Raw genomic sequence first — 24,240 nt, 5'->3', positions numbered from 1 at the left:
TACAGTAGCCATGCATCACCACCTAGAGTGTCTGTGGTGCTGAGGAATAAACCCAGCAAACAATGCGTGTAATGCAAGCATTATACCAACGCACTCCAGAATCACCGGCCCCTTGTCCTCTTTACACTAACGCCATCTTAGGTGGTAAGAAATTTTAGGTGTTTAGTCTGAGGCTCATGTATTTAACTATTTATTATATATTTAACTATTTAACTATTATATATTCTATTAAACTATACATTCATTTAATTTTTTTTCTAAATTAAGGACAAAAACCACTTTCAATCTCATTTCTCAGAAATAGTATATTGTTAGTCTTCTTAACAAAATATTTTTAAGAAATAAAATTAGGCCAAGCATGCATGCATACATATATATTATATATCTTTTAATTTTCTCTGAATATATCACTAAATCCATTATCGTTAAATTTCTAGCTTTCGATACTAAAGCTTCCCACAGGGTAGCTATTCTATTGCATGGACATACCACAGATTTTTGTCTCAATACCAGTTTTCTATTTGTAAGTGTATAAATAAAAGTACTCTTGTGCATAAATATGAATACCCTTGACCACTTCTTTAAGATGAACTCACAGAAATAGAATTCTGGGGCAGAGGAGCAAACACTTCTACTTTAAAGATAACTTTTTATCAGAGTGTGAATTTGGGAGGAGCATGGGCAGGCAGCACTGTGCTGGTTAACCCTAACCCTAACCCTAACCCTAACCCTGAATCTCCTCTCCAGGCTCCAGGTGTGATGGCTGCTCTTGGTTGTCAACCCAACTGCATCTGAAATTAACCCCAAACAGAAAGGTGCACACCTCTGTGTGCTTAAGTGAAAATAAGATCCACTTCAAATCTGATCGTTAAGGCGGAAGACGCAGTCCTCTGATCTGGGCCCACCTTCTGCTGGAGGCCCATATGAGGAAGACGGAAGCTTCTGCTCTTGTCTGGCCAGCAAAGCCATCTGTCACTGGATTAGAGTCTACTACGTCTTCAGGATTCTGGTGTGACTGAGGCCAGCTGAGGCATCGAGCCTTATGGACTGAACAACTGCTGGATTCTTGGACCTTCAGTTCATAGGCAGCCATCGTTGGATTACCTGACCACAGTAAATCCTCTTTCTTGGAAAGGTTCATTCTACAAACTCTGTTACTCTAGAAACCCCTGATTAATATACCAGGGTATGAACATGTTTAAGGCATTGAACCTTACTTACTACATTGTTATTCAGAAAGGTTACCAAAGAGTTACCTACAATCAGAAATGTTCAAGATTGGCTTTGGGTTTTGTTGTTTTGAGAAAGGCAATAAGACTCTTTTTTATTTTTGGTACTTTTTTTTCGGAGCTGGGGACCGAACCCAGGGCCTTGCGCTTCCTAGGCAAGCGCCCTACCACTGAGCTAAATCCCCAACCCCGAAAGGCAATAAGACTCTTAAACACAGGCTAGCCTGGACCTCACTAGGTAGTCCAAGCTGGCCTCAAATTTGTGATTCGCTTGCCTCCATGTCTCAAGAGCTCAGATTAAAGGTGTATACAACCCATACATGGATATTCTGCACTCGGAATTTGTTTCTCAATTGACAGGCTTTAAAAATGCCATCTTAAATTTCATTTCTCTATGTAAATTAATTTTTATGCTTTAAAATACGCATATATAAACATACACACACATCATCCTACTTAGAGTCAACCTACATGCAGCTATATTCCCCCAATATTTTATCAATTTCTACCTATCTTAATGAATCTTAAACTTTGTTATATTGAATGTTGTTGCAATTTGACTTCTTTCCACATAGTTAATAACTGTCCTAGCCCATCAACTGTCAATCTTCCTGGATCTAAAATATCACCGTTAGATAAGCCTATACACTCAGTCTTTATTTCTGATTCTTTAAATTCTGTCCAACATGTCTGCAAACAACCCCAAATATTCTACATATATCATAATTTTATTCATGTTTTGATTTTCTGATGACAAGATCCCCTTAATTCCTTAGGGAATTCTTTGCTGTGCTCACAGAGTCAGACTTCAGGCAGGCGTTTCATATTTATCAAGTCCTCCATTTAAACAACTCTAATCTTCACTCCATTGCTCTTCATTTAAAAATCAAGATGAAAAAGCCAGTTTCGTTTTTCCAATTTATAAAGACACACAGAACGGTTCAGGGTTTGAGCCATTCTCTTTCAGGGTTTGCGGTGACTTCTTGAGTTCTAAGCTGCCTCTGACAGAACCAAACAGGACTGCTTTCTTTACTGAGGGGCAGAAACCTGCGAAAGTGCTGTTGGCACAGCACAGCGCCACAAAGAGAAACGAATACAGAGCTTTTTTTTTTTTTTTTTTTAAAGATTTATTTATTTATTATATATAAGTACACTGTAGCTGTCTTCAGACACACCAGAAGAGGGCATTGGAACTCTTTACAGATGGTTGTGAGCCACCATGTGGTTGCTGGGAATTGAACTCATAACCTCTGGAAGAGCAGTCGGGTGCTCTTAACCGCTGAGCCATCTCTCCAGCCCCCGAATACAGAGCTTTTTAAGCAATAAAAATCAAGGCTTGGTCAAAACCCTCAAAAGGATAAGTCTAAGCTCTGCATACGTGAATCTCTGTGGTTCTTTAGATGTGCAGATGAGACGCTCAAACCTGGAGAGGCTACTCACTGTTCTCTTTCCCCTTCCCTCCATCCGTATTTCCACTGCATGTAGGTACGCTCAATCAACTCCCTTCGCTCTTAAAATTCTCCCTTTCAGAGGAAATAATCTATACTGATCTTGCTTCAAGTTCATTCCACTGTCTTCCTTAAAAAATTAAAAAAAAAAAATATAGCTGGGCTTAGTGGTACACACCTTTAATCCCAGAACTTGGGAGGCAGAGGCAGGTGGATTTCTGAGTTCAAAACCAGCCTAGTCTACAGAGTGAATTCCAGGACAGCCAGGGCTACACAGAGAGTACACTGTAGGTGTCTTCAGACACACCAGAAATCAGATCTCATTACAGATGGTTGTGAGCCACCATGTGGTTGCTGGGATTTGAACTCAGGACCTCTGGAAGAATAGTCAGTGCTCTTAACCACTGTGCCATCTCTACAGCCCCCAAAAGATCCTTTCTTAAGGAACAGAAAGCAAACAAACTTTTTTCCATGCATTCTGCTCTTACTCTACAGTCCACACTGCACTCAAGTTTGAGGGGCTCCTGCTGCCCCAGCCTTCCAGTCGCTGAGTTACAGCCGTGAGACACCATGCCTGGCTAATTCTTTCCTCTGCTTGCTTACATCTACGGCTGAGTTCTTCTCCAGTAAATTTTTAATATTTTTATGAGTATAAAAATACACATTTGTGTGTTTGTGTATGTGTGCATGTATGGATATGTACCATAGCATGCATGTAAAGTTCAGGTGTAGCTCCTCACTCTTTTGAGGGCACTCTGCTCCTTCCCAGTCTGCAGCTGTCAGCGTAAATGGTCTGAAATGCTCTAATACTGTGTCCACGTCACACCCAAGCCACACCTACTTGTTGTTCCTTTCTGTCACACGATCTGTTACTGTACATCCTCATGGGCAACACTGAATGAAAGCAAAGATCTTGTCTGCTTTAATAACTGCCAAGGGTCAAATACAAGGCTATACCTAAGTATATTTTGTATGAATGTTGAATAAGATACAGTATAAAGCCAATAAAAAATCCACAACTCTGATTCATAAATCCTATATATTCTAAACCATATGTGAAATTAAAATGTGAACAAGAATAAAACCACCTTACCTCCAGCAATGGCAAAATGGCTCAAGGCATCTTTATTTCGATACACAGTTAGTCCAGTGTTCACTGTGCTGGGAAGAGGAGAGAAAAAAAATCATTTCACTTAAAAAGTACATGCCATCCCTTCCTGACTGTCACTCAGAAGTAAGACGGGCAGCTCGGCTGGGAGGGTGGCTGCTTATCATGAAGGTCTGGCTTCGATCCTACCTCAGACGAGGCATGGTCGCTCATGTGTCTACTCCAACATTCCATCTGGAGGCAAAGGACAGACATCCAAACTCATCCTCAGCTACATATCAAGTTCAAAGCCAGACTGAGTTACATGAGACTCTGTCTTTAAAAAACAAAAATGGGGCTGGAGAGAAAGCTCAGTGGTTAAGAGCACTGGCTGATCTTCCAAAGGACCCATGTTCAATTCCTAGCACCCAAATGGAGGCTCACAACTGTCTGTAACTCCAGTTCCAGGGAATCTGACAGACACCCCCCCCCCACACACATAGGATATAAGTAGGCAGAATACCAATATGCATAAAATAAAAATAATAAAAAAGGTTGTTATTAAAAACAACAACAGTCCTACTATTCCAATCTCTAGCCCATGTCTAGGCCCCTTCAGGATGTTCTAGACTAAGATGCCTTTGAGTGTTTAGGTAAACCTATTGAGGAATGTAACAATAAAATTCCCAGGACAAATTATTCATTCAGAAGCAGAAACTTATGAAGACGGGCTTGGTAGCATTTTCCTTCCTTCGAGACTCCGATTCTGTCTCGGCATGGCGGCACACTGCGATCCCAGGAGTGGGAGAGTAAGGCAAGGAGACTGATTTCAAATTTGAAGCTAGCCCGGGAGACACAGTGAGTTTAAGTCCTGCCTGAGCTACGCCGCAAGTCACCCATCTCAGAAAAAGAAGAGAGAACCCCTATACCTGATTTTGACCCCAGTTGTAGAGCCCTGTCTATATGTTATCTTGTACATTATTATGTGCATTATTATAGAGTATATACATATGGGTTACTAAGAAAAGGGCATTATGGGGCCAGTGACATGACTGTGGATACGGCACTCACTGCCACGCCCAACCTAAGTCCAATCCCCAGGAACGGCATGGTGGAAGGAGAGGACTGCAAGTTGTTCTTGGATTGCCACTTGAGAGCTCCCGCGCGCGCACACACACACACACATACACACACACACGCAGACACACGAAAAGGCATTTTAAATACACTCATGTGTTCAGTTTCTAAAGACCTCTTGCTCAAAGGATATACTCCTAAAAGAACACGGGCACGGTGGCACTCACCTGTAATTCCAGGACCTGGAAGGCTAAGGCAGTTTGAGGTCAGCCTAGACAACCCTGAATTCTATGTCAACCTGAGATGCACTAAGACACCACCGCCACCAGCATCTACTGCCTGCCGCCCGCCGCCAAAGACAAAGACAAAGACACTCTTGTCCAACTGAGAGCTTACTTGAAAATGGTCACGAAGACTGCGGTTCTCCAACTCCAGCGCCAGCCATACCGAATGAAGCCCCTTGTGGCAGCACGATGCGCACTTTGCTGAAAACAATTTATTAAAATGCTGTGAGTTGGGCTGAAGAGATAGCTAAGTGGTTAAGAGCACTGACTGCTCTTCCAGAGGTCCTGAGATCAAATCCCAGCAACCACATGGTGGCTCACAACCATCTGTAATGGGATCTGATGCCCTCTTCTGGTGCGTCTGAAGACAGTTACAGTGTACTTATATATAATAAATAAATCTTTTTACAAAATGCTGTGAGGTTTCAAGATACCTTGACATTTTCCTTATTATAAAACTTCTATAGAGAACTGTCAACAGCAAAATACTCAGTTCATTGTGGTGGCTTGAATAGGTATGGCTTGCCCAGCCTAATGTGTGTGAATGCTTGGCCATAGGGAGTGGCACTATTAGGAGGTGTGGCCTTGTTGGAGGAGGTTTGTCACTGTGGAGGCTTTGAGGTTTTAATATGCTCAAACTACAGCTAGTGTGGGACACAGTACAGTCGCCTCCTGTCTGCAGATCAGGATGTGAACCACAAGTGTGACAACTCACTCAAGATCATAAGTATCTTATATCGCTGACTGCTTTGCTTACTCTATTCCATAGCTGGCCCAAGGTCATCATGACATCTTGAGCATCCCTGAAAAACAGCCAGTTTATCCCTTACTGCCTCCCAGAAGACCATGAAGCCCTGCTTTGGGAAACTGTAGCATAATGGCTATGAGGACGGCTCTGCATCTACTGGTGCTGCCACAGAAGTTTACTGACATGGCCACTCAGGTTCCTACCCTCAGTAAGTCCATCCTGAATCTAACCTGCTGCTTTTAGAAAGCTACCAAGTAAAATGGCATCAAAACGGCAGTGAAACAAATAGCATAAAAAGTCACCCTAAGTGCACACAGTGTAGTCTCAGGTACCATGTGCTCTCCCGTATCTTTAACAGTGATACCCACCCTTCCACCACTGATGCTGACTGAGGTCACTCCCTCAACGGCCACTTTGTGAAGCTCATTTTCTGATGTGACAACAAACTTGGCAACAGAGTGGTGAATCTTATGGTCCACCGGGCCTTCAAGAGGTAGGAAGCCTTGGACTACCCATCCCAGCAAGTATACTAGAGGAAGACCGTCAGTTGCTGGGTCCCAACTCAGCCCCCAGTGTCCTGTGCATCTCCCCTCAATTTCCATTCCAGGGCCCTAGAAGAAGGTTTAGGGGGTCCTACTCTCAAGTACCATCAATAAAGTTCACTGTTGGGGTTGGAGAGATGGTTCAGCAATTGAAAACACTTACTGCTCTCCCAGAGAACTTCACATCATATAGTGGCTCAAAACAATGTTGGGAGTTACCTCTGTGTACCCTAGGCTAACTGGCCCTCAAGTTTCTAGGTGATTCTCCTGTTTCCACCCATGTCACTGTGGGAACATGACTCCAGTTCCATGAAATCCAACACCCTCTTCTGACTCCTGCAGTCAGCAGGCCATGTCCTTGGTACATATACATACACGCAGGCAAAACACTCTTACACATTTAAAAAATCCACTGTAACCCTCACCCCCAATCCCACCCCAAAAGAAAGGAAAGTTTTAAAGAAATAAAAATAAATCAGTAAATAAAGGTCAATTTCAGCAGGTCTGGTGCACACACCTATGATCATCGCACTTGGGAGGCAGACGCAGGTGGATCTCTTAGTTGAAGGTCAGTGTGGTCTGCATAGGGAGTTCCAAGACAGCCAGAGCTACATAGCAAGACACTATCTTTAAAAAAAAACAACAACAACAACAAATAGTGCTAGTTTCAACCAAGCAGTCTGTCAATTAAGTAGTAACTACAATGGCAGTTCTAAAGCCAGCAATAGCAATGCCCATTAGAAACTGGAGGAAAGAAAAACAAACACCAAATGCCGAAGAAATGCTTACTTAAAGGCAAGGACTTTAAAAAAATAGATGTGGGCTTAAAATCGAAGAAAAAGAAGATTGGCAGAGAGCCCTTTATGCAAAAATAAGCTAATGGCTTAGCCAGTAAAGAAGCTAGCCACTAAAGCTTGACCACCCAAGTTTGAAAAGCTGGATGCAGTGGCCTGAAACCGAACTGCAGCACCCCACAGTGACATGGGTGGAAACAGGAGAATCACCTAGAAACTTGAGGGCCAGTTAGCCTAGGGTACACAGAGCATAGGTAGAAACAAGAGGTGACTCTCAACACTGTCCTCTGAATTCCACAAACACACACACTGAAAATAATAAGAAATAAAAAGTTAACATATTACCTCATTTACATTTGACAACATTCTCTTCAGGAAAGTACTTTAGTTCTAACTAGCACTTCAGCGGGAAGTTCACCACTGCTGCCATTAGGGTGTTAAAGAATAACTTCATAACTGAAGGGTATGCTGTCTGTCTGCACAGCACATTTTCACCTATTAGCCCACCAAACAGCAGGTCTGGTATATCATGAGATACAGTTTGCATAAAACCCATGGGAAGACCCTAGCTCCTATATGATGTTGGGCAAGTCAAAACCTCTAGTACAGGGGATAGGGGAGCTAGACAGAGGCTCAGCAGCAAAGAGCACTTGATCTCCTGCAGAGGACCTGAGTTTGGTCCCTAACATCCACGTAGGGTGGCTCATAACTTCCTGTAACTTCAGCTCCAGGGGATTTGATGGCCTCTGTAGGCACCTGTACATAGTATAAACACACACACACCCCAAGAGTAAAATATTAAAAGTTATGTCTGAACTCATAGCTTTTAATAAATAGGCGGCGGCGGCGGCGGCGGCGGCGGCGGCGGCAGGCGTCTGAAAGCACATTCGGAGCACAACACACATACGGCCCAGTTCTAACTCTGGGTGCCTGCGGTCTAGGAGCAGCAATGCCCAGGAAGAGTAGAAGACAGTGCAGGCCTAGGTCTTGGTTTCAAAATACTAATCTTCCTTACAAGAGACTTGTTCCATGTTAAAGCACAGCGCCGGGAGGCAAAGGCCAGAAGACCTCTGTGAGTTCAATTCAGTTTGAGCCCAGCCTAGTCTCTATCACAAGTTCCATAACAACCAGGACTACAGAAAGAGACCTTGTCTAAAACAAAAATAGAAACAGAAAAAGTTCCTTGGAATGAGAGTAAAAGCTGAGCCAGGCAGAACTACTGTGAGCTGAAAGACAGACTAGACCACAAAGCAAGATTCCTCTTAAAACAAAACAATCAAACAAACAAGAAGCATGGGGCAGAGGAACTGCTTAACAAGGACCACGTGTCCCAAGTACAAGGCGACAGGAGTATGAGAGGAAAAGGCAATGACGGACTATAGCTACTGGATAAATAAGAACTTCTGAGCACACACTGACAGAAACAAATTATAAACAGAAATCACATATGTAAAAAATATGCTAGAATTAGCAAAAGGCTATTTGACAATCATAATAGTAAAACCACTTCAAGAATGAATTGAATTCTAAAAGCACGGGGTAGATGAAAATGGGATATTTACAATAATCTATAAAGTACTTATTTCCTCAAAAGAAAAAGGCAGTAATTTTATATTATAAGAACTTAGAACACTTTATCTTAACCCAAAAACTAAAAACTTCATACCAAGCGTCAGAGAACAAACAGATGTTACCTCTGAAGCAAGGCGCTGAGATACCAACCCAGGTATTCCTGCCACAAAACAAGTCTGCATCCTTTTTTCCACTTCTCACCCTTCTGTGTGTGTGTGTGTGTGTGTGTGTGTGTGTGTGTGTGTGTAACTGCTCAAGGGTAAGACTGACAGAGAAACTGTTTCAGACTAAAGGATTCTAAGGAGGTATGAGGCAAATTCAATATGTAATCTACTGCTAGATGCTAAAGCAGACAAGCATATCTTTCTTTTAAACAGATAAACTGAAGAATGAAGAGTCAGGAAATTCGCCTGGATACTCAGCATCTGTACTTCCACTGCTAGAAGGAAGACATCTAATTTCTTCATCTTGACATTTCAAAAATCCCCTCTACCCGAGACCTAACAGAAACGAGATGTAAAGAGAATAAACCGGTGTGGCCCTAGGTATTAGGCCATCAATACTTACCACGGCATCGAATCGGTTGTGATAAATCTCTGCTTGACTCTGCTCAATGTAGCGTCTTTTAGCATAAATAAAGGCAGGTATCCCTCCATATGCCCAGCCAATGATGCCGGCTGAAAGTGCTGCCCTGCAGATGTAGTCCATTTCCTTTGAGATTTTCCGCTGTTCACTAAACACCAGAAGGGAGATGTTGTTAGAACGTTATATAAAACACTGCGCTCGAATTATTCCTAATGCTCACACCTTATTTTCAGTTATGGGCAGAACTGATTAAATCCCCTCGGGAATTGACGCAGTTATGGAAAAGCAGCACGAGTTGGGTGGACACCTGCGATAACAGCATTTAGGAGGCTGAGGTGGAGGAAGTCATGAGTTCGAAGCCACTCTGTGCTACATAATGTAACCCTGCTCCCAAAAACAAATGAAAAGTGAAAAAGCAATGCCTCTGTCTTGAACAAAACCAATCTATGCTGTTAGAAAACCTGCATGTTAACTACCCTGGGGAAGAGGGCACAGAGGGGAGCTTCCAGGACACTGGTCACAACAATTTCTGGTGTTGCGTAAACAAATGTGCTCCTTTATGAAGAAAACTCGTTAATAAAACACAGATCTGTTTTTCTAAATATACAATACAACCCTAGAAACAAAGGAAAGTTTTTGAGTTGGATATAAAGACTAATATTTTCATTTTTAAATTCTAAGCTAATAAATACCACATGAACTCATGATACTTTTGTTTGCTTTGCTTTGGTGTTTTTGTTTTTGTTTTTTGGGTTTTTTGTTTTGTTTTGTTTGTTTGTTTGACAGGGTTTCTCTCTGTAGCCCTGGCTATGTTGGAAAACACTCTGTAGACCAGGCTCTACAGGATTCAAACTCACAGAGATCCTCCTGCCTCTGTTTCCCAAATGCCGAAATTAAAGGCATGCACCACCACCACCCAGCTTGAACTCAAGAGATTTTTAAGACCAATATATAAAACAAGGATTTTAAACATCTGAAATGTGGATTCTAAAGATGTCCAAACCCAGAGGCTGGAGAGATGACTCATTCAATGGTTAGGGGCATCTGCCGAGGACCCACGTTCAGTTCCTATCACCGACACAGAGGTTCATGTCTATAACTCTGATTTCAGGGGATCTGACTCTTCGAGCCTCCTTGGATATGAAGTACCTACACCGTGTACCATGTACATACATGCAGACAAACATTTAAACGCATGAAGTAGAAAATGAATAAATAAATCTCATTTTAAAAAAAGAAGTCAGGAAGCGCAAGGCCCTGGGTTCCGTCCCCAGCTCCGAAAAAACAAAACAAAAAAAAAAAGTGTAACTCATTTGTAAGGGGTTGGGGATTTAGCTCAGTGGTAGAGCACTTGCCTAGGAAGCGCAAGGCCCTGGGTTCGGTCCCCAGCTCCGAAAAAAAAGAACCCAAAAAACAAAAAAAGTATATTTTAAAAAAAGAAGTCACGGGCTGGAGAGATGGCTCAGTGGTTAAGAGCATTGACTGCTCTTCCAGAGGTCCTGAGTTCAAATCCCAGCAACCACATGGTGGCTCACAACCATCTATAATGGGATCTGATGCCCTCTTCTGGTGTGTCTGAAGACAAGAGACACTGTGCTTGCATACATAAATAAATAAATATTAAAAAAAAAAAAAGAAGTCACAATCTAAACATTGGCTTTATGAAATACACAATCACTACAAAAAGCACGGAAGCCACCACAATGGCCCCAGCTTGTAGTCACAAAGCTTGAGAGGCTAGGCAGGAAAATCCCTGAGCCCAGGAGTTCCGGGCTCCATGATGCACACAGTAATGAGAGCAGTATCTTTATTGAGAAAGCATCTCACACTGCCCAGGAGCTCCTGATCCTCCTGCCTCCACCTCCCAAGTACGAGCATTATGGGGCTTGCACACCTATGCCTAAAAAGCACAGAAGAAAACAAATGCTGAGAAAATTTACAATGTAGTGGGCAGTGCAGGACCATTTAAAGTAAGGAGGAATTGTTTAATTCAAATCATGCCCCTCCAACACATAAAACACTAGAACTTTAAGAATTTGTAGGATGGCCTCTTATATTTCTGGCTGTGAGCCTAGCCTTTAACAGTTGCTCTTAAAATAGACAATGGGCTGGAGATGGAGAGATGGCTCTGTGGTTAAGAGCATTGACTGCTCTTCCAGAGGTTCTGAGTTCAATTTCCAACAACCACATGGTGGCTCACAACCATCTGTAATGGGATCTGATGCCCCCTTCTGGTGTGTCTGAAGACAGCTACAGCGTATTTATATATAATAAATAAGTAAATCTTTTTTTTTTTTAAATAAGTAAATCTTAAAAAAAAAAAAGTTCAGGGTCATCCTCAGCTACACAGGCATTTGAGACTAACGTGGGCTATATGGGACCCGATCTTAAAGTCCCTCTAAGAAAGAAAATTAAATAAATATAAAAATAAGTAAAGGCTCTAAAATGTCACAAAGATAGCCCAAGCAGCTAAAGATACCAGGGCTCAGTAACGGCATGGTCTCAACTTAGAAACAGTGGGGCAGAACTCTGCAATCTGCTAAGCAGCATGCAACCAGATCAACCTCTCTGAACCTTGGATTTTCCCTTTCACATCATGGGCAAAAAACATAAAAATTGCATTAGATTATTTTCCAAGTTTCTTTCTGTTCCAGAATTCTATGGCTTAAAGTACTGATAAAAATGACCGTCTTCTGTGAGTCATGGTAGTATGTATATTTTTTTCTCTTACACACTACATAAAAATCTTTCAAAAATATACAAACGTTTCCAAGGACTTTTAAGAAAAACTGACACATTATTTCTTAAAACAAAGACGATGGGGCCCAGATTCCATTTCCAGCATCCACATGGCAGCTTGCACTGTCCTCAGGCATGAGGTACACGGACATACACGAAGGCAAGACACTCATATACATAAAATTTTTAAAAAGGTGCTGAAACATATAGAATCATTAAATCCAAGTCTGCCAGCTCCTTTGTCCCAATTTATTTAATCACTTGATAACACAGTGTAGTATGGCAAATTACTTCATGAAAAGACAAACTTTCACCATTAATTAATAAAGTTAAACATCAGGTGGAAGTAATGCAGGAGTAATCATTTACTCTTCACATTGTTTATCTTAGTATATTAGGCAAAGTGAGATAGCGCTGGGCGTGTAGCATCTGTGCCAGATGAGGTCTTGACATTTGCACAATGGGGCAAAAGAGAGGGGCTGGGGCCAGAAGACCAGGGTGTAATCCCAGAATCTGGGAAGCTGAAAATGGATTGTTGCTTTGGGTTTCAGGCCAGCTTGGTCTACACGAACAGCAAAACTCTGTTTCAAAAAGGAGAGTTGGGAGGCTGGAGAGATGGCTTGGCAGTTAAGATTATGTACTAGTTTTACAAAGGGCCCGCGGTCAGTTCTTAGAACCGGTCAACTGACTTGCAACTCCAGATCCACCGGAATCTGACAGCTCTGGCCTAAGGACATCTGCACTCATGTGCCCATACCCAAATACAGACCCACATATACACGTATTTCTGAAAAATGGAGGTGGGAACAAGGATCAGAGAGGATGGAAGGAGAGAACAGTTATCACTTTATTTCTTATGTAAAATAACAATAAATTGACAATTTTCTCTGTCCTTCCCACTTTTGGCGTATATACTGGCAAAGAAAAATCAAAGTTCGGGACCAAATGAAATACGAAAAAACAATAATATTGTAGAGTTCTAAATAAATAATAGTCCTCAGTGATACTACATGACAATAATCGGATTAGTCCAATTTTTCCAATATGTAAAATTAAGTATTAGTATCACTAGAACGATACTGTTTTAACAGTATGACTCTGAATGAGTCTGACTCAAAAGCCTGCGTGTCAATCAACCAGGTTGGACATAAGGACGCTATCAGGGCAGAGAACATTCAGCTTCCCTGCGGGTATCCCGCAAGCAACCCTCCCCACACACCCGAGGTATTTTTACTCTTTGACAAACAGCTGCCGGAGGCGGTCCCATCCGGATTCCGAGGAACCGGGGTCTGAGACATAAGAACGCAGCTCCGGATCCTCCACAAAGCTTTGGGAATCCGCAGCCACAGCACCCGCAGCAAAGACTCGGGGGAAAGGACCCCAGGCTCCACAAAGGCGGCTGCGAGGCGCAGGCGGCGGCGCCTCCATGGCGCCCTCCTATCCGCAGAGAGACAGACACCCTAGGGTCGGCGGACACCGTGGGAGAGGGTGACCCACACAGCCCACCAGGGAACCCTTCGGGACACTGAACCTCACATCCGGTCCCCAGCCGGCTCACTTCCGGAAGCTCTCGGAAACAAGAGAGCGGAAGTCCCACCCCCAGCGTGCAAAGGCCAAGGGTCAGGACAACGAAAGGCTGAAGGCTCTTCCGGTAGGGCTAGGGGCGGGAAGGGCGGACGGCCGCGGCCCGGAAGTGAGTTGGCGGTTGTTTCGTTCATCTAAGTAAGGTCCTAAGGTGTTTGCGCACCGTCGCTGTGGTCTTCTGAGCCTGCTCAGCTTGAGGTGTTCAGGGACTTAAGTGAGATAGCTCATTTAAGATGCAGAAAGTCGCATAGAATTCAGAGCAGGTGCAGTGAGGGAAAGAAACAAGCGAAGTGCTTTTAAGTCACGCCCACCCGGTGAGCCGGGGGAAGCTTCCTGCCCCGAGCAGAGCCCCCCCCCCCCTTTCCCTGATCATTAAGGTGCACCCGAATAGGTTCGAGATTTGAAAACTCATTTTGAGGGGTTGGGGATTTAGCTCAGTGGTAGAGCGCTTGCCTAGGAAGCGCAAGGCCCTGGGTTCGATCCCCAACTCCGAAAAAAAGAACCAAAAAAAAAAAAAAAAAAAACTCATTTTGAAATATCAGCTGTGGGCATTTCTTTCCCATAACGTGGCTTCCAATGCAAGTATCCGTATGTTTACTGCTCTTGAGACGGCAAAAGATCTAGAGTTGTTTAATAACTCCAACTATTGTCTCATGTTACTTTCTGCTGTCGTGCTTCCAAGTCTAGTTAGTTAACATTGGAATGCACTCTCACTGGATGAAGTGGGCATGTCTGTAATTTCAGCCTTTCGGAAGTGGTGCAAGCAGATTATCAGTTCAAGACCTGATTTGGCCATATACGAGGCCACCAGGGCTTCACAAGACCAGCTAAAAACCACAGCATGGTTCCTGCCACCTGTCAGATATCTCAAAACCACCTGTACACCAACTCTAGAGTATCGTACACCCAATTCTGGACTCCTGTACCCACAACTTTTTAACACCAAGACAAAAATCAAAAACGTTTACCAAGGTAAAATATTCCCAATTGATTTGTGTAATTTAGTTATTGGTTGTTCCACATCTCAGTCTTTGCAAACCCCTTCACCTGCTTTTCTCTTTTCTAGTTCCACACTGGATATACAGCTCAGTGGTGTATCACTTCCACCGTGTACCTAAATAAGTGACTACAAACTTTCATAAGGATATATCGACAGTATCTGGGGAACTGATTGTGGGGCATCTCTACAGATGAGGTTCAGAAAAGTGCCTTAAATGAAACCCCCATCCCATTTACTGCACTGGTATACTTGCCTATTGCTGATATGTCAAGGACTTAAGCTGCGTACTCATCTCTGTACTTATGAATTACCAATCAGTCTATACCATGAAGTAGGTGTTAAGTAATTATCCTTGGGGGGGGGGGGTGTCCAAGATAGGGTTTCTCTTGTATACCCCTGGCTGTCCTGTAATTAGCTCTGAAGACCAGGAAGGCCTCTATCTAAGCCATCCACCTGCCTCAGGTAATTAAATGATGATGAAGAATTCAGACCCCAATTCCTGGCTCTAGCTAGATGCCTGCTTGGTCTGATTTTTAGATGTGAGCACTGAGATCAGGGTCCCAGGGCCTGAAAGCCCAAAGAAATGTATGTACTGCCTGTCTAGCTTACATGTAAGAAAAGCTGAGTGCGTTTATTTGATATCCTTGAGGTCCTAGGAATGATCCTCAGACCTTGAGCTAGAGTCTTTCTAGAATCAGGTAGACATGAATGGGGACAGGGCAAAGGTTGGGCAAAAACTAACAAAATCATTTACATATAAGGGCTAGAGAGATGGCTCAGTGGTTAAGAGCACTGACTGCTCTTCCAGGGGTCCTGAGTTCAATTCCCAGCAACCACATGGTGGCTCACAGCCATCTGTAATGGGATCGGATTTCCCCTTCTGATGTACATGAAGACAGAGTACATACATAAAATACATAAAAATATATGAAATAAAATGTTAAAAATCATTACATATAACTCAAATGTTCCCAGGATCCTGTACCCTGTAGACACAAAGTCTTAGTACCAGATAGGTTTCACGAACTCTACAGCTTTTTCTCTTTGGGCAACTGGCGACTGATTTCATTTAGGTGGTACTGGGAGGTGATCCTGTGCCAGGGAAGTGTCCTGCCACTGAGCTACATCCTTGCCCAAAGATTCAAAGCTGCCTTTGCCACCCAGAATTTCCCTAGGACCTTGGCCATGGTTCACCTCACTTCTCTGCCTCACCTCTCTCCATCTCTCACTCTGTCAGCCTCCCACATTCCCCAAGCTATCATGGCTTACCTTCCTTTACCAGTAGAGAAACTCTGCCTCTTCTGTACTCTGATCTTCAAAGGCCTCAAAGCAATACTGTCAGTCAAAATGTTGGTATGGGGAGTAGCCAAAATACACTCTAACGTACACAGCTCTCTCATCCTCAGGACATGGACTTGCTAACCTGCTTGTCCCTCAGCACAGCAGAGTTCTGCTCATCAAACTAAACAGCTTTTTCCATGGTCAGTTTTCTCTTGAGTCAGCAGGTTCCCTTTCCCAGGTTCACCAAGTACAACTCTTACAAAACATATATTTAGTTATATTGAAAACAATTGTAACCTTTTCTATAGTAAATACATTTTCGAGGAGCAAATGGTTAAGCTTGAGACCGAGCTAGTATTAATGATAACAACATCTTCAAAGTATGAGAATACAAACTGTTTTCAAAGGCATATGCTTCCCAAACTGTTTGTTACACAGCATTCTCATACCACCTGCAGTGAGGTACACAGGTAAGTGTAAGATCTGAGGAACTTGTGTTGTCTTTAAAAACAGATACTCCTCACTACCTGAGAGGGCAAGTGAGGATCTGTACTGACCCATTTCGTACAATGTATCTCATCCCCACTGGGGCAAGTAACCAGGTAACTTAAGGTAGGATTCGGTTAAGCCAGACGAGTATATCCATCCATTCCCCACTCACTCATCCCCCAGTAGTTGTTCAGTGATTACTCTGCCTGAGGCATTGCTCTGATAAAGGAGACATCAGGAGCAGGGAAGCATCACTCTCATCCATCTACAAGCTTACAAAACAATGGGAGGAACCGCCAAGTAACTAGGAAGCAGCACAATGGCACACAGTACGGCCCGAGCCCCGACTCAAGGGGGTGAGGTTCAGAGGTGATGCTGGAGCTGTAACTTGAAATAAATTGTCCACACATCCTTTTTCAGAAGGGGGATAAGGAAGTACTCCAATAATACTTAATACAGGAGTAAAAGCAAAAGCCGATAGATGCTCTACAAATTGCCACTTCTGATGTTCACAGATGAAGACTGTCGACTCTGCAAACTGAGGTGGTCCTGCTGCTACTAATTTAAGATGCCAAAATAAAAGATGTGTGTGAGTTCAAGTTTATGAGGCAAGACCTCATGTAGCCAGGCTCTCCTTGAACAAGTCTTGTGCAGCTGATGGTGGCCACGAACTCATCTTCCTGCCTCTTCCTCAGAAGTGCTAGCATTGCAGGGGCACAGTTCTTTAATGAGACTACTTCCTGAATGTACTAGGAAATTTCTCTTCTTCTCCATTAGAGAGAATAAAAAGGGCATGAAGGCACAAAATGGAAATTTGAAATCCAACTGCAGAAGTTATTATGCAACTGAGGCATTGTGGAAACCTCCTGAGTTTACAAAGGAGACCTCCGATGGCACTCATGGCACAGCCACTGTTTCCTTAGACTCCAGAGGAAATGATCGCTGTGGGATTTCTTCACAAACTCCAAAGGATTTCTACATTAAAATAAAGCAATAGAGATCAAGCCTAAAATAACTTCATAATTGCTAGTGTATGGTACTAGTTCCAAACGATGGTCTGCTCCAAATAGTAGGACAAAGAGCATCTTACATGGACCCAGTCAGGTTCACAGTGATGATGTAGCCGACCTGAGGCACAAGCTGTGAGTGATCAAAAGAAAATGAAAGATAGAACGCAGTTCCAAATCCTTATTTCATGATTCAAAGAGCTGAGCTGTTAAATTTCTGCTCATTATACATGTACTAGATCTTTCTCAAGAGTTCCTCTGGCTTCAACATGATAAGGAAAACTGGATGTTTGGCTCGGCCAAAGGTGTTCAAGGTATAGGCAGCATGATCATGGTATTTCACCACAGAGCATCTCAGATCCATAGTCAGGATTCTGGTCCTGTGATGGACACTACAGTTCAGTTTTCAAACGTCTGGGAATGATCTGATAATAATCTTTTCTTCTTGTTACATTATAGGACAGGAATTTGGAATATTCAGTCAAGAGGTTCTCCCAGTAACAAGTGATGTCATCCATCTGCAAATGGTTTATGATGAACTGGCTTCCCCTAGACAGAAGATCAACAAGAATATTTTATATCACAGGCTACATATGGTTGGGTACTTTATCATGAGCCTCATTCCAAGTATTTTATTTGAATTAACTCGCCTGCTTCTCACAAACAACCCTATAACTAAGGGTTATAAACTTAACATTTGTTTCTTAAAAGCAAGCATTATTAAGCAGCTAATATTCACTTTTAAGCACTTGAGTTTTGTTGTTTTGTTTTGGTACTGGTCTGGAGTTTTGAGACAGCCCCGGCTATCTTGGAACTCAAAGCAATTTTCTTGATTCGGTCTCTCCGTTGCTGGGATTACAGGTGTGAGTCACCATGCCCGGCTAAAAACGTTTATCTTAGTTCCTCAAAGACTGAAGTGTAGGGCCTGGAGAGGGGCTTCAGTGGCTAAGAGTTACTACTACTCTTGCAATGGAGCATGTGTACCTCTAATTCCAGCTCTAGGGGTTCTATGCCTCTGACCTCCTGGGCACTAGCACTGACACACGCATCCCACACATAGACACAAATACACATGCAATTTAAAATTAAGCACCTCTTGTGGAGAGGAATCTACTGTGTAGCTATGGAACACTGGCGAATATGTGTGCTGTTTGCCTCCAGGGCAGCTTTCGCTCTGGACTGCCTTTGCAATGAAGCTGAGGTATGGACATCATCATGGTAACTATACGTAGAAAACTTTGGGACAGATGAGATGGACAAGAAAGGACAGATGAATAGAGCTTACCTTTTAGCAATTTCCTGAGCAAGATCATCATTTGCTTTCACAAACTGCAACAGCTCCCTAAAAAGACAAGAATCACGACACTGCCAAGTTTGGGGGGAATGGCTCAGCTGCTAATGTATTCACCACAAAAGCACAGGGACCTGGGTTTGGGCCCAAGACCCACATGAGAAGTCAGGTATGGTGGCTTGTCTTTTAATCCCTGTGCTAAGAAGGTAGAGAGTGATGGATCCCTGGAGCTTGCTGGCCTGATAGCCAATTCTTTAAAGCAAAGAGACTAGGATTCCTAAATAGATAAAGTAATAGCAAAGAAAACAGTAAACCCAACCAACCCAGGAATCGTGGTGTATGCCGATATTCCCAGCACATGGAAGGCAGCCTGAATTACACAAAACCATGTCAAAAAAAAGGTAAAAGTAGATGGTTGGCTCTCACTTATTATGCTAATTCTACTACATAAGCTTGGGATATATTTTTGAGAAAGAAAAAACAAAAATGACAATCACAAAAAAAAAAAAAAGAAAAGAAATCAAATGTGAAGAATAATTTCTGAGGCCAGAGAAATGGCTCAGCAGGTGACAGCAGAAGCCTGAGGAGCTGCCCTTGAAACCACTGACAAGCTGGATGTGGCGGTGTGCATCCGTAACCTCGGCAAGAGGCAGGGACGGGAAAACCTGCGAGAAGCTGGACAGCCGGCAAGGTGAGCATGCAGCCCCTCAATAGAAATGACACCGCCTGAGCAAGGGGGAGGGGCGAGAGCAGGCTCCTGGAAGTTGCTCTCTGACCAGCTCGCACACGCACTGGCATGTGCATACGCTATTTCACAGGCGTGCATTCCCTCCGCTCCCCACCCAGAATAGGAATAAAAAGTGCAAATTTCAAACTTGTCTCCAAATCCTCGTTCCAGCCAGAGGAGGGAACTGGCTTCAGTTCTGGCCCTTCACACCCTTTTCTATCTCCTCCCGGCATGAACATGGCTCTCTGCCAGGGCTTCACTTAGACAACTCTCATGCTGTACCTGAAATCCTATGGACAACATGACAACACCAACTATCCTCAGTGGTTGAAAGATCCAAGCCCTTTCAGTTCATCTGCATGTTATGTTAGAAGTGGCGCTTTATGAGGCTGACGCACTGCCCACTGTGCTAAGGAGGCACCCGGAGAAATGGCACTTTAAATTAAAGCGCTCCAACGTCAGTGGCTGCACTTACGATGAGTACTTACTGGACATCGGAGAGGTCTGTTTTGACTGGGATGTAGTGAACCCAGGGCTTTAGCTGTGGGTAGAAGAACTCAACCCACTCATCACCAACATGGAAGACCAGCGAGCCACACAAGAAGAGGTGTTTGAACCGGAAACTTGCAGCTACACCTCGGAAATTAAACAGGTATCTGCAAAGTGAAGAAAGCACACTTCACTTTACATAGCTGCTACCACGAACAGAACCTTTCCCATTCCCCCTCCCCTCACTCCCAGCTCTGCTTTTATGGCTTCCCTCCTTCCCTTTCTAATTGTATCTTTTCGTTTATTGTTTGAGAAAGGATATGCTGGCTAGTTCTAAGCTTGACACTGACTAGAGTCATTTGGGAAGGAGTCTCAATTAAGAAACATCCTCCATTGGTTTGCCTATAGACAGCTCTGTAGGGTATTCCCTTGATTGACTGACAAGGGAAAGCCCAGCTCCTGTGGGTGGTGCCACCCATGGGCAGGTGGTCCTGGGTTATATAAGGAAGGAGGCTAAGCAGGCCTGGGAAGCAAGCAGTAAGTAACATCCCTCCATGGCCTCTGCTTTGGTCCCCGGCTTCAGGTTTCTGCCATGAATTCCTGCCCTAATTTCCCTGGATGATGAACTATAGGCTATAAATTGAAATAAACCCAAGTGGATTTCGGTTATGATGTTTAATTACAGCAATGGGAACCCCACCTATAACATGGCCTCACGTTTTACCTTGGCTGGCCTTGGACTCACAGAAATCCTCCTGCCTTATCCTCACAAGTGCTGAGATTGTAGGCACTGAGCCATCATGCCCTATTCTCAGTCTTCAGGGACACATGAGTGTGTATCTGTGCAGTTTCCATAAATTCCTTGCTTTTCCTGGGTTGGAGCTGCAGGTGTTCCAGGAATGTCAGGTAAACAAGAGGAAATAATTTCTCCAGAAAGAGCTATATGAGGCCAGCAGCTGTGTGCTGGGTGGAAAACAGGATCAGAAAGAAATAGGTTTTGGTTTGGTTTTTAATAGACTTCAGACTTACATAAAAAAGATGTTCAATGGTGTACACTAAAAACAAAAGTTAAAAAAGAACAAATAATGTAAAAAAAAACACAAAAAAACCCAAAAACAACAGCAAAAAAAAAAAAAAACCCAAAAAACAAACAAACAAAAAAACCCCAACAACAACAAAAAACTGGGCTATAAAAAATGGCTCCACTGGTGCTCTCATTAAATTTCCAGAGCCCATAGGGTGTAGGGGAGAACCGTCCCCAGCGAGTTATAGTAGTATGACCTCCACATGTATGCATTAGGACACATACACTCAACATGAAGTAAATACATGTCAAAAATATACTTTGAGAAGAAACTATTCCACAGTGGGCCTAAGAGAGCATGCCTACAATCCCAGCATTCGGGAGGTGGAGGCAGGAGGGTCAGGAGTTCAAGTTCATCCTTGGTTATATACTGAGTTATGCAGTAGGTCAGGCTCCCAATCTTTTTGTCTCCCCTTGTGTAATTCATCAAGTCAAAGAGGGTCCCTCTTCCCAGACATCACCCTCTTCTTCCAAAGTGCAGGGAGAACAAGCTAATCAATCCTCCGAGAAGCTCCCTGGGAAAGCTCTCTAAGCAAAGGCTGTTCTCGTCTCAGCATTTCTCATATACGTACCTGTCTCTAATGGAGGAGAACTTACCCTACTGCTGGGTATAGCCATTGTGCTTACCTCCAACACCCTAACTGTCCTCCAAGCCTCAGTTTACCTTCTTAGCTCATCCTTAGTGCTGGTATTTCATTATGATGTTTGTCTGTTTGTTACAATGTTGGGAATGAACCTAGGGCCTCCTGTAACACACACACACACACACACACACACACACACACACACACACACACACACACATGTCTACTACTGTGCTATCACTATAGCCTTCATTTTAACAGTTACTACCGGGGTATACATGTGACCTAACTATGGGGGCAAGTGTTGTGGAGAGAGGTGATCCTGACGAGTTAATTAATGTGAATCAGTTAGGGAACCATGTTTCACTCTTCTCTATAGTCCCCACTGGACTCAGCTCAGTGCCCTGAATGCCTCAGTAAAAGCCAACCAAATTAATTAACATGATACTTTAGGATTAAAGTCTCTAAAGGGAAGCATTTCAAAGGCAATATAGACATAAGTAACTAGGCTGGGTTGTGGCGGCAGAAGCAGGTGGATCTCTGAGGCCAGCCTGATCTACAGAGTAAGTTTCAGGACAGCCTGGGCTACAACAGAGAAACCAAAAAGGGGGTGGGGGGGATGTCTTACTTGTATTTGCAGTGATCTATAAGATGCACATCCTTAGCGGCTGGCTTTCCCAAAGTATCCTGTAGGGGAATAGGAAGTTATCAGCACTAGCAATAGCATTTATGGGCAGATACGCTGTTAAAACATTTCACCAACATAACCTCGTTTAAGTATCATAATGAACCTAACATTCCCAGGAGACATTACTCTCTTCACTAAACCAAAGGTTTCAAGCTGGGACTTGCTCACTGTCACGTGATCTTGAACAACAGCAACAGGGTTTGACTCAGGTCTATTTGGTTTTACAGTCTGAACTCACCTGAAGTCATGCTACCATCTTTTGAGCTAAGAGGCCATGGTGTATAGCCCACCTCCCTCTGGGAACCTCACATACACACATAGGTCATGAGTGCTGGCTTATGGGGCTTATGGTTGGAACTCACAAAGACCTTTGCTGGGTCTGGAAAGGACTGACAAGTAAATATGCAAGCCACTGCCACCTTTTCACTAGGTGGCGTGACACTTCTCACAGAAGCCCACATCTGTGGCCTGGCAGCCCAGACGGTGCCTGTAATCCCAATGGGGTATTTTACTGAAGTGCAAGTGAAGGTAGAGGCAGGAAAATCAGGAGTTCAAGGTCACCCTCAGCTACATAAAAAAACTCAAGGCCAGCTTAGGCTACAGAAGACACAACCTCAAAATCCACCCATCAGTAATAAAAATCCAGCTTCCTAAATTTCTTAAAGAAAAATGATGATGATGATGGTCGTGGTGATAACGCAGATTGTGGTGGTTTAAATATGCCTGGCCCACAGGGAGTGACACTATTGAGTGTGGCCTTGTTGGAGGGAGCGTGTCACCATGTAGACAAGCTTCCTGGACTCCTAGTGCTCAAGCTTCACCCAGTGCAGAAGAGTTCCCCCAAGACAGAACTCTTGGCTCCTCCTGCACCATGCCTGCTTGCCTGCTGCCATGCTTCTCGCCATGGTGATAAGGAACTAAATCTCTGAACTGTAAGCCAGCCCCAGTTAAAGGTTTTCCTTAATAGGAGTTGCCTTGGTCACGGTCTCTTCACAGCAATGGAACCCTAAGTCACAGATCCAGCACACCAAGCTCTAATCCCCATTAGGCAGCAGTCATTTGCAGCTGTCCACCCTCTGCTGACCCTTTTCTCTTTACTTCCCTGTCTCCCTCCACAGAAGACGCTGAGCACATGTGCACTGAATTAATGCACTCTTTCATTTCTTTGTTTTTGCTGTCCTTTCTCTGTCTCGTTTTTCACACAGGGTTTCGTAGCCCAGGTTAGGCTCAAAGTCAGTAACTGAGGATGCCCTTGAATTCCTATGCATTTTTTTGTTTCTTTTTTGTTTCTTTTGTCATCTGCTCCTGCTTGATTAAAACTGTGTAAGGCAGGCTAAGGACGAGGCTGGAGAGATGGCTCAGTAGTTAAGAGTTCTTGCTGCTCTTACAGAGGAGCTGGGCTCAGGTCCAAGCTTCCTCCTGGCAGCTTACAAATGTCCACAACTCCAGCAGTCACCAGGCACATATCCATATGTGCACATCCATACTTGCAGGCAAAACACTCATACACAAAATAAAACTTCTAAATTAAACAGTCATGGGCTAATGGTGTATAGCTATAGGATACAGTGTCTGTCTAGCATTCTAAGGCAAGGGTTCAAACCCCAGTACAGCAACACAACAAAAAAGTACAAATGAGACTAATGTAAAAAATGCATCCTTTGCAGATATACACTGAGGTTTCCCTCCATGAATCTTAAAGCTTTCTTCTTATATGCTCTGTTGACATTGCAAACGAGGAAATTAGGACTTTAAGTTCTTTCTTAAGGCAAGAAGTCACAGTCAGGACAGATGGACTTCAAAGCTAAAGGCCGCATTTTTCAGATTTTAGTGAGATGAGGATTCCTGCAACCTGGGCCCCAGATTTAGCTCACTGTTTAAGCTCTCTACGGCCATTGAGAACCATTCATT

At 43.5% G+C, this 24,240-nt stretch overlaps 2 protein-coding genes and 1 long non-coding RNA gene across 11 annotated transcripts in view; 1 reads left to right on the top strand and 2 right to left on the bottom strand.

Annotated features, from left to right (window-relative positions):
- Timmdc1 (translocase of inner mitochondrial membrane domain containing 1) overlaps positions 1 to 13,667 on the bottom strand; it is a 29,130-nt gene extending 15,463 nt beyond the window's left edge. For 2 of the 6 annotated variants that reach the window (XR_015632764.1, XM_087576233.1), the window contains exons 1-4: positions 13,637 to 13,667; positions 9,349 to 9,514; positions 5,238 to 5,326; positions 3,771 to 3,838 (exon numbers count right to left, since the gene is read on the bottom strand). Coding sequence is in view for 3 of the 6 variants with exons in the window: in XM_087576233.1 (XP_087432359.1) it covers positions 3,771 to 3,838; positions 5,238 to 5,326; positions 9,349 to 9,489 (298 nt within the window). In the remaining 3 variants the exon portion in view is untranslated. The other 4 variants (XR_015632763.1, XM_087576232.1, XR_015632762.1 and 1 more) reach the window with 3 other exon arrangements.
- A 78-nt stretch (positions 13,668 to 13,745) lies between these two features.
- Positions 13,746 to 17,253, top strand: LOC103693581 (uncharacterized). Of its 2 annotated transcripts, none has more exons than XR_015633465.1 (3): positions 13,746 to 13,798; positions 14,434 to 14,661; positions 14,756 to 15,185. It is a non-coding gene; the product is annotated as an uncharacterized LOC103693581 (long non-coding RNA). The 2 variants fall into 2 exon arrangements; XR_015633464.1 differs by having other exon boundaries at positions 13,771 to 13,827; positions 14,756 to 17,253.
- Positions 16,219 to 24,240, bottom strand: part of Poglut1 (protein O-glucosyltransferase 1) — a 27,848-nt gene continuing 19,826 nt past the window's right edge. For 2 of the 3 annotated variants that reach the window (XR_015632668.1, XM_087575826.1), the window contains 4 exons: positions 22,270 to 22,328; positions 19,973 to 20,140; positions 18,752 to 18,808; positions 16,227 to 18,015 (listed from right to left, as the gene is read on the bottom strand). Coding sequence is in view for 2 of the 3 variants with exons in the window: in XM_087575826.1 (XP_087431952.1) it covers positions 17,859 to 18,015; positions 18,752 to 18,808; positions 19,973 to 20,140; positions 22,270 to 22,328 (441 nt within the window). In the remaining variant the exon portion in view is untranslated. Of the gene's footprint in view, positions 18,016 to 18,751; positions 18,809 to 19,972; positions 20,141 to 22,269; positions 22,329 to 24,240 lie in introns of all 3 variants that reach the window. The other variant, NM_001100652.1, reaches the window with a different exon arrangement.

Source organism: Rattus norvegicus, chromosome 11 (genome assembly GCF_021556685.1).
Source record: "Rattus norvegicus strain SHRSP/BbbUtx chromosome 11, alternate assembly SHRSP_T2T, whole genome shotgun sequence".
NCBI lineage: Eukaryota > Metazoa > Chordata > Mammalia > Rodentia > Muridae > Rattus > Rattus norvegicus.
Note: the sequence above shows the minus strand (reverse complement) of the source record. Positions and strands in the feature narration are given on the sequence as shown.